Source organism: Panthera uncia (genome assembly GCF_023721935.1).
Source record: "Panthera uncia isolate 11264 chromosome A3 unlocalized genomic scaffold, Puncia_PCG_1.0 HiC_scaffold_11, whole genome shotgun sequence".
NCBI classification, from domain to species: Eukaryota; Metazoa; Chordata; class Mammalia; order Carnivora; family Felidae; genus Panthera; species Panthera uncia.
In genome coordinates, this window is record NW_026057578.1 from 30,495,895 (window position 1) to 30,505,171 (window position 9,277).

Sequence of the window (9,277 nt, forward strand, 5' to 3'; positions counted from 1 at the left end):
ACAGGAGGCAGCAGATTGCACACTGGATGGGAGCAGCCGTGGTGGCCACTCATGACCCAAATTGCTAGAGATGGACCAGGGATGGAGATGGGAACGGGAGAATTCCAAGTCTGCTCTACATCAATATACTCGAACACTTCCGCACGCATCTTCAAGCCCCACCGGGAGGCCTGACGGAACGAGCTGTCACCAGCTGCTCTCAAGCTGGGCTCTGGGCCTCTTTGGCACCCACGCCTCAGCATTTCTGGCCCCTGCCTAAACACTCAGTAGGGCTTAGTCTACTCTGGAAGCCTTTGATTCCACCGTGTGGACGGACTGGCTCTCTCGATCCAGCCTCCAGATGTCACTGACTTAACAAGAGGTTCCTGATTTTGCCCACGGTGCAGCAGGGTGCATCCTGTAATGAAGGTTCGCTCAGGCATCCCCCAAGCGGCCCGCTGTGGTTCTCTGCTCGTGGGAACAGATGATGCTTTGGCTCCTGCTTTCCTCCTGTGGTCTTCCAGGTCCCCGACAACGGTAACATCTGAGACTTGCTGAATCGAGTTTACTGAGTCGATTTCCCTCCCCTGGGTGATGACTTTTAATTAACGACAAATTTCCTACAGACCAGCCAAAGGAGGAGGCACATTAACAGGAACTGCGTCCAGGAGAGCTTTTATTTGTACGGAACAGTTTTAAAAATACAGAATAAAATAGCTTTATCTCTACTATTATTCACAACATCTGGTCCAAATATTACATATTTTTAAAATACTTAAACGTTTAATGAAGCCATGTTAGAAAAACAATATGAAAATTCTTTTTTAAAAACTCCATAAAAGAATTACACATCTCAAAAAACAACCCCACCCCCAGATACCCTCGGTATGCAAAATAAAAATAAAAAACAAACAAAACCCCAGAAAGGTATATAGCCAAAGTCAGTCACAAAAACGCAAGGAAAATATAGGCATCCCCACTGCTTTAAGAACAGTCAGAAATTTATTAATGTGTCAAACAGAGGTTGTTACCAACGAACAAAAAAGGGTATTAACTTGAACTGTCAGTGAGACGGCGACACTGGTGAGGGTGCCCTAAGTGCCGGGAAACGAGCGCAGTGAGTCTAAGGACGCCGGGTGTTCCTTCTGCGGAGGATGACCAGGCACAGTCAAGAACAACCTAGAAGGGCAGGAATGTGTGTGAGGCTGCTGAAAAGGGGTGCCCAGCGCTAACGTGCTTTCCGCATCCACAGGGAGAAGCCGAATGTCCGCGACAACGGGCGGTCTTCTCAAGCTACTCAGGAGGTGACTGCAGGTGAAGTGGCGGGTGGGAAACGTCCTGTTGTCTGTGTCCAAATCATAAGGGGACAGAGCACAACACGTACGGCATGTGGAAACCCGGGGCCCTTCTCTGAGGCCCAGGGGGGCTCCCCTGAGAAGGGGCGCTCCCCAGAAGCCTCAGGCCCGCGTGCAGTGAGTGCACAGCCACGGTGCCCGGGGGGTGTGGCTGCGTGTGCACGTCCCAAGCACAGCGCCCACGCAACGCTGCCGCTCACTGCCAGGCAGGTTCTGGAATGAGGCTTCTGCCACAGCTCCTTATTCACCTTCTACCTGGCCTGGCCACTCTCGTGGCATCAGTATGCTGGATGATCATAGTTGCCAACTCGTAAGTCTAAGTTGCCAGTACCAATCCTTCAGCAGGGCCGTGAATGAAAGAATTACTTTAGCTCATGGTGATAAAATATACGCATGGTTAAATAAAGTATACACACATACTAGAGATTCATCAATGGAGAAATTCTATTATCACATGACATTGTCATGAAAATTATATCATTCCCTCCCTGGAGAACTGACTATTATCCTGGGTAGAAATGTTACTTTACTATATGGAAATACTGCAGTATTCATGCATAAACCAAGTCGTCATCATGAAAGTCAGTATTCTACAGTATAAAGCAAATCCGGTGTGTGAATTTGTTACCATGAAAACGGGAAACCACCAGGACCCACGACGCCTCATTCCAACTGGCCTGGTTAAGCCACTTCTCTTACCTCCATCAATCACGAGAAACTACGACATCTGAAACCCTCTTAAGAAAGAGTCTGTATGAAAGAATCTAAGTTTAATTCCCTAATGAGACAAAGACTGGAGCCATTCCCCATTAGTCTATGAACCATGTTAGATAGTTTTTATTAAAACCAGTGGTGGGCTCTCCCTTGCCACCCACCTCGATGGGACAGTACCTACTGTCCTTCTAAATAAATACTTTCTACTTCTTACATTGAGATGGCCAGGGTCAATGTAAAGACGGTGGGTAGGTGTAGTCACTATGGAAACTGGAGGCTGAATGCCCTGTCCAAGAACACTTACATCCAAAACATTTAAAAACGTTCTATTGGCCAAAGTGTGGTGGATATGCGGCCCCAGAAATGCAGGCCAATAATGTAAATGCACATGGCCCCTTCGTCCCTCAAAACCTCCCTTTCAGTGTGTGCTTGAACCTAAGGAGCAGACGAATACATTTCTCTTTTAATTACAGACTCATTCTGTGGTGTATTTGCCGGCAGGAGGACCACTTTCGATCATGGTTGTGTGTGCTGCACATGGAGGATCTGTTCATTATCAGGCGACTCCACTCACTCAAGTGAAAGTGAGTGCAGAAAGCACCAGACTCAATGGGACCTTTAGTTGGGCTGCCCTCTTTCCTCCCCACCTCCTGTCCCCTTCCCCCTGCCTTAGAGAATCTAAAGTTGGCCCCAACGAAACAAAAAGAGCAAAATCCGTCATCTCTAACATTTGGTGTGGATACAGGGCTTCCCTCCACATTTAAATGCTTGCAGAAGACATCCCCCAGACCAGCAGATTCAGAAGCTCCCAATAAAACCTGGCCCAAGGAGGGGTTTCAGAAGGGAGTGGGTTTCTGGATGTTTGAAGCACATATCCTGAGTGTCACTCACTAGGAGGGAAGATGCCCCATCAGGTTATGCTGAAAGTTAAATTACCCAATGGTTCAGATGCTTTTATTTGATATTTGGTCCTTCTGCTCACCTAGAGAACCAGAATACTGCAAATCTCTGGCCTGTTTAACAGTTTCCCCACTATTTAGAGCAGAGAAATTAGAGATGCTGAGCAAAAACACAAACAGAAGGAAACTGAGAGCAACTTTGCAGGACGGCTGTCGGCACTGAGTGTTAGTTAACCAAGTTAAAGAGATGAAAACCATTGACCAGTGTGCTTCTATAGTTAACTATGCACCAGATACAATTTTAAAAAACATACAAAATTAAATGCAATTTAGAATCTAATTTTTTTTTTTTTTAACTTAATCTGCAATAAGATCTTGGCAAAACGGTACAGTGGCTTTGAACTATTCTTGCCAGAATACGCCTTGAAGCCCCAAACTTCCCAGGAATCAAGGAGGCTATAGTGGTACAACAATGCTGCCAAGACATCAGAACGAGGTGGAGGAGAGCCAGCTGTGGGGGCAGGAAACGCGCCCTGTGGACACAGAGCTGCTGAGAACCATGCCCTGCTGTCAGAGACAACAACACCCATTGGCTGTCTAAGGCTCAACCAGGTTAACAAACGACCTAAGAAGCACAACCTCACGCAGCGAGGTTGCTACCTTGTGTTTCAGGGTTTCCTTTGGCTGAAAATTTTCAAACCAAATTCCACAGAAGTAACTTTTCCAGAAAAGATTTAGTGTTATTAATGAGAAATCAACAGAAGGGGCCCTGCCTACTGCTTTTCTTACCATCTTCTGCAATAACTTAAAACAAGAAAGGCAGCATTTAGCCAGTCTAATTCCAACCCCTGCAAAATCAAAATCCAGTGGACATTCCACATGGTAACTCACAGAAAGTCTCCTTAAGCCTTAACTGCCAGAAATGAGTTGCAACAGAACTACAGGGATGAATTTACCAGGATGTCCAACCATTCAATATGGCGGCTCTGTTGATTACCTGCCTCAGCTTCCCTTCTTCACAAAACAAATTCACGTGTAACTTAACCCACGGTTTCTGGGCTCTGGTCCAGTAGTCAGTTTTGATAAATAGATTAGGCATTACAGTATTTACACTTTCATGGTATCAAGCAATACAAAACACAACCACAATAATGGTTACTGGCCTTCAAAAGCCTTGACGACAAGCTTCCCTGATGGTATCCACAGCTTTATAAATGCTGGTTCTTTTCTTAATGGGAAGTGAGGGGTGGGGGACAAGTAATAGGGATGCAAGGAAAGAGGGTCACATGGAAAAACACTGATTTCAAAAACCTGTTATAGTCAATAACATTAAATAGGAATAAAATCTTGTAATTTATAGATATGCGCAACAAGAACTGACATCCACATGACGGCAGAGTCAAGACTCCCATAAACATCTGCTTAGTGCCCCTGTGTGGCACTCTATACCCATCACACCAGCCTGGAGTGATAAAATGTCAGAGTGTCTCAATTATAGTGAAAAAGAGGCCAGTATGAAATGTGCTGGCCCATCCCGGGCCAGGGTGGCACCAAGAAAGAGCAGTTGAGAATCAGATATTGACTTCAAGGTCCTTTCCTTTCCCCTCCAATCCCCCAAACAGATTTCAATTCTAGTAACACCTGTACAGACCTTACCCACACACAGATATGGGTATAAGGTAACCATGTTGACTGTTTTCAATCAGGTCAATAGTTTCCTGCTACAGGAGCATCAGGGGACACAGAATCACATTTGACCAGTCAGATGTGACAGTGCGAGGATACTGGTGCCCCTTGAGCAGAGGGGGTCTATGCGGGTGCAGGCTGAGGTCAAATAAAATAGAAGCGGGTCCACGTGCTTCTGGAACAGAAAGCCCCTGCACCCCAGAGGCAGCTTGTAGGAAAGCTAGCCCAGGGTGGTGGAAGGAGACCGAAACCAAGGAACCGCTGTGGATTTAAACACCCACTCCCACAGGAGGACAGGAACTTCAAGTTCAATGGACGCTCTCAAAGGCAAGGGGTAGGGCTTAAATAAGGAGACAGGTGAGACACAATATTAGACACGATCACCACCCACAACAAAAAAAGCTATTTGTAATCGTCTTAGCTCTGGGTGCAGAATGTAAATGCAGATATACAAACATACAGGTTACTGCTTGTTACTCAGCAAGGAACTACAGATTCATGCCTCACTGCGGCCGGGCCACAGGGTGAGCTACAGCTATACCGTGGCCTGCGAGTCCTCGTCTGAACTCCGGCTGGTGGCATTCTTCCTGAGGCCTTTCCACGTGTAGCCCGCAAAGGTTGGGCTGATGGGTAAGTAGCCGAAGCATCTGTATTTTTTAATAATGTTCATGCCGAACGGCAGATCGTAGGATTCCATGCCATCGAGCGACTTGCTCCCTTTGCCCACACCCTTCTTCCACTTCCGGATTCCTCTTTCTTCCGGAGTACCTGTGGAACACACACACACACACACAACAATACAATGGAATGTTTAGTTTGACAGTTCCACCAAGAGTTGAGATTCTCCGACATGCTGTCCCACACATGGAACCTGCCAGGACGACAGCAAAGATCCCTTGAGGAGCAGTTGATGGCACTCAGCCATCCAGGTGCCTAAACCAGAAACCTAAGAACCACTAGCCCACCCTTGTTCCTTTTGCTCCACAAACATCCCGATGTCTTTGCCTCCTCATTGCCCTCCCACGTGGCCCATATTCTCGATTCCCATTGTTGAGGTCAGTCCCACACCACGTTATTGCTTTCTTGGGTCGTTTTAACAATCTCCTAACTGGTTGTCTGGTCTTCCAACTCACCATCTCTTTCCCCAAATCTGTTCTCAAAAACCAACACAAGAACTTCTAAAATGCAAAATATGATCTTGCAGAATAGTACCCGGTCTTTATTATATCACATATAATGTCTTCATAAACTGGTCAGGGCAAACCACCCCCCATCCACACATGCCAAGCTTTATCCTGCTTTGCTCCATCTGTGTGGGGTGGAGGAGGGGGAGGGAGGGAGAGGCACTTTTGCCACGTACTCCCCACTTGTCATGGATGAACATGTGAGGATGAACTTCCATGTTGTAGCCTGACAAATGAGTCAGGGAGAAAGATCTGGGCCCACAGGGCTCAGTAGCTCCTGAGCCCTTGACTTTTTCTGTAAATCTTTCTGGTGCAGAGAGGCACAATGGCACCTGCCTTTGGCTACATGGGATACCTAACAACGTACTATCTCTGCCCAAACCCAGATGAGGAGCTTAAGTATATGGTGCAGGATAAGGAACACCGTTGTTTTCTTACATCTAAGCAAGGCCCTCCCATCCATGTTGCTGTAACAAAGTGAACTTTAATTTCCACCTGTCAGACTCCTGTGCCTCTCGCTCAATTAGTTCTGAGAGAGTTAGTGACTGACCCCCATCAATCTAACACCTTCCACCTATTCATGCATGTGATTCCTTTTGCCTCATGTGCAGCAACCTCTTGATTGAGGCTTTTTGGAGGTGTGCTGTTTTTAGGGGAGAAATCTCAACAAAACCTTCAAGTTCAAGAATACGCCTCACCCTTCCTTGATGGAAGGTACATCAATCAGTGTGTCCGTGGTGGCACTTTCCAATGGTACCAGCAGCCTCCTCGAGGAAGCTGGGAAGGCTGTGAGGCAGGGCCCACATAGCATCACCCAGCTCGGCACAGAATGCACCCAGCTGAGAAGGGTTACGGGTGTGGGGGAGACAGCTGCCTCCATCCACCTCTCAGTCACTGGTCCTGGAAAGATCCTGTGCCTACCATACTATCTTTTGGTCCTAGGTAGCTGGGAGCCTGCCTCAGGAAGGAGGAGGAGACACACTGCAGGCTGTTAACAGCCGGCTCAGAAGAGTGTGTGAACAAGATGACAAAAGCCACCGTGGGCACTGAGCGAGGCTGTGCAAGGAGGACTGGTGGCTTGGACAGTGCCCCAGACATCTCACCACCCTGCACCATGGGCAAGAAGCTTACCTGTTTTCTCTCAACTCAGCAAGGAAAAAAAAAAACCCACTAGGTTTATCAGCAAAAAACTGATTCATAAAAGGAGGCTGGAGGCATCATCTTAACCGCTTTAGAAAAGACAGTTTGAACCAGTGAGGGCTTTGAACTGATTCACTCTTCCTGCTTCCGTATTTACTTCGCAAAACAAGTAATTCACATACGCAATAAGCACGTTTGGTGTATACCACATACCTGGGATGGTGTTATCCAAAATAAAAGCCACGCAGCCTCCTACAAACATAGCAGTTGTGAGAAGAACGTTCAACACCTGATCGATCCCCGTTATGCCTGGAGACAGAACACAGTGGGAGGGTCACTGCCACAGCCAGGACAGCTAGAAGGAGCACTGGGGTGGGGACTAATCACCAGCCAATGTGATGCATGAAGGTGAAAATTTCTGTTGTATATGAGCAGATAAATTTTTTGCTAGTAACATTTTCAACTATTATAAGTAATTTCCATAATAATCAAAAGGTTATCTCCATGAGGAGAATTCCCAACAATGGACCGTGGAAGATAAATCTAAGAATGAAGCTTACCCGATAATGAACTAGGAAGCCACTGGGGCGTGGTGTTTGCAGATTGAGAAAAAAAATTAATATAAAAGATAGCCGTTGCAAGGCTGAAAAAACTACAAACAGAATAAGACAACAAGAATATTTGTGGTGTTCACAACCAGATAAAGGGTTTCAGAATCCTGGATCACTGATGTGTGCTTTAGCTCCTTTTAATTAGGAGCAACTGAATTTATATAAGTGAACTCCTATAAATGTGATATATTAAAATGTGAAAAGCAGCAAGAATCTCCTCGTTATCAGAAGCTCACACACTTCCTAGATTTAAAGTATAAAAATCCTCAACAGAAAATAACAAGCGTTGGCAAGAGTGTGGAGAAACAGAAACCCCTGAGCTCAAGTGGTGGGAATCAGTTTGGCAGTTCCTCCCAGAGTGAAAAGTCTAGGACTTCCCTATGACAAGGCAATTCTACCCCAAAGAAACAGACAGCAGGTACTCAAATCCAGCTGATCCTCATGATTAGCAGATTCTGTATCTGAATTTACCTAAACACTAAAAACTTATCTGCAAACCCAAAATGAATCCTCCTGGCCTTCGCAGTCATTCACAAAGCAGCAGAAACTTTGAGTTGCCAACAACATGCAAGTTCCTGGCTGAGGTCAATCAAGGTAACGCTCCACCTTCTTGTTTCACCTCTGTTCTTCTCAAGTGTGCTTGTGGCGGTCTGTTTAATACCGCCTCTTCCCCATTTTTGTGTTTTTGGTCGGTGATTTAGTTGTTTAAAATGGCCCCCAAGTGTCGTGCTGAAGCACGGTCTACTGTTCCTAAGGGCAAGAAAGCCATGCTGAGCCTCAGGGAGAAACCGCATGTGTTGGGTGAGTTACACTGCTCTTGGCTGTTGCTCCCCTAGAAGGGACGGTTCAGCATTTGCTAATTCCGCGCTCACAGTGACCTTACAGAGCAGAACTACCATGGGTGAGGACTGACTGTACTTGTATGCCAATGTTCACAACAGTACTATTCACAACTGTCAAAGGGTAGCAACAACCCAAATGTCCACTGTTGGACAAATGGATAAACAGATTATGGTGTGTGTGTGTGTGCGTGCACGCGCATACACACACACAATGGAATACTATTAGCCATGAAAAAGAATAAAATACTTATATACAAATCTCAAAAACATGCTAAGTGAAAGAAGCCAGAGATCACATATGATTTCATTTATGTGAAATATCCAGAACAGGTAAATCCACAGAAACAGAAAGCAAATTGGTGGTTGCCAGGGGCTGGGAGAAGGGGGATAAGAGGAATTAACTGCTTAATGGATATGGATTTTATTTTGGGGTGAGGAGACAGTTTTGGAAACTAAATAGAGGTGGTGGTTATACAACATTGTAAATGTACTAAAACAGCATTGAACTGTTCACTTTAAAATAGTTCATTTTAAGGGTGCCTGGGTGGCTCGGTTGGCTGAGTGTCCGACTTCGACTTAGGTCATGATCTCACAGCTCATGAGTTCGAGCCGCACATTGGACTCTGTGCTGACAGCTCAGAGCCTGGAGGCTACTTCGGATTCTGTGTCTCCCTCTCTCTCTCTGCCCCTCCCCTGCTCAGGCTCTGTCTCTCTCTGTCTCAAAAATAAATTTAAGGGGCGCCTGGGTGGCGCAGTCGGTTAAGCGTCCGACTTCAGCCAGGTCACGATCTCGTGGTCCGTGAGTTCGAGCCCCGCGTCAGGCTCTGGGCTGATGGCTTGGAGCCTGGAGCCTGTTTCCGATTCTGT

General features: G+C 46.3%; 1 protein-coding gene across 3 annotated transcripts in view; it reads right to left on the reverse strand.

The window, feature by feature from the left end:
- Window positions 1–638: 638 nt before the first annotated feature.
- Window positions 639–9,277, reverse strand: part of SLC23A2 (solute carrier family 23 member 2) — a 133,783-nt gene continuing 125,144 nt past the window's right edge. For all 3 annotated transcript variants that reach the window (XM_049651097.1, XM_049651096.1, XM_049651095.1), the window contains 2 exons: window positions 7,171–7,266; window positions 639–5,401 (listed from right to left, as the gene is read on the reverse strand). In XM_049651097.1, the coding sequence (XP_049507054.1) occupies window positions 5,169–5,401; window positions 7,171–7,266 (329 nt within the window). In that variant the 3' untranslated portion in view covers window positions 639–5,168. The remainder of the gene's footprint in view (window positions 5,402–7,170; window positions 7,267–9,277) is intronic.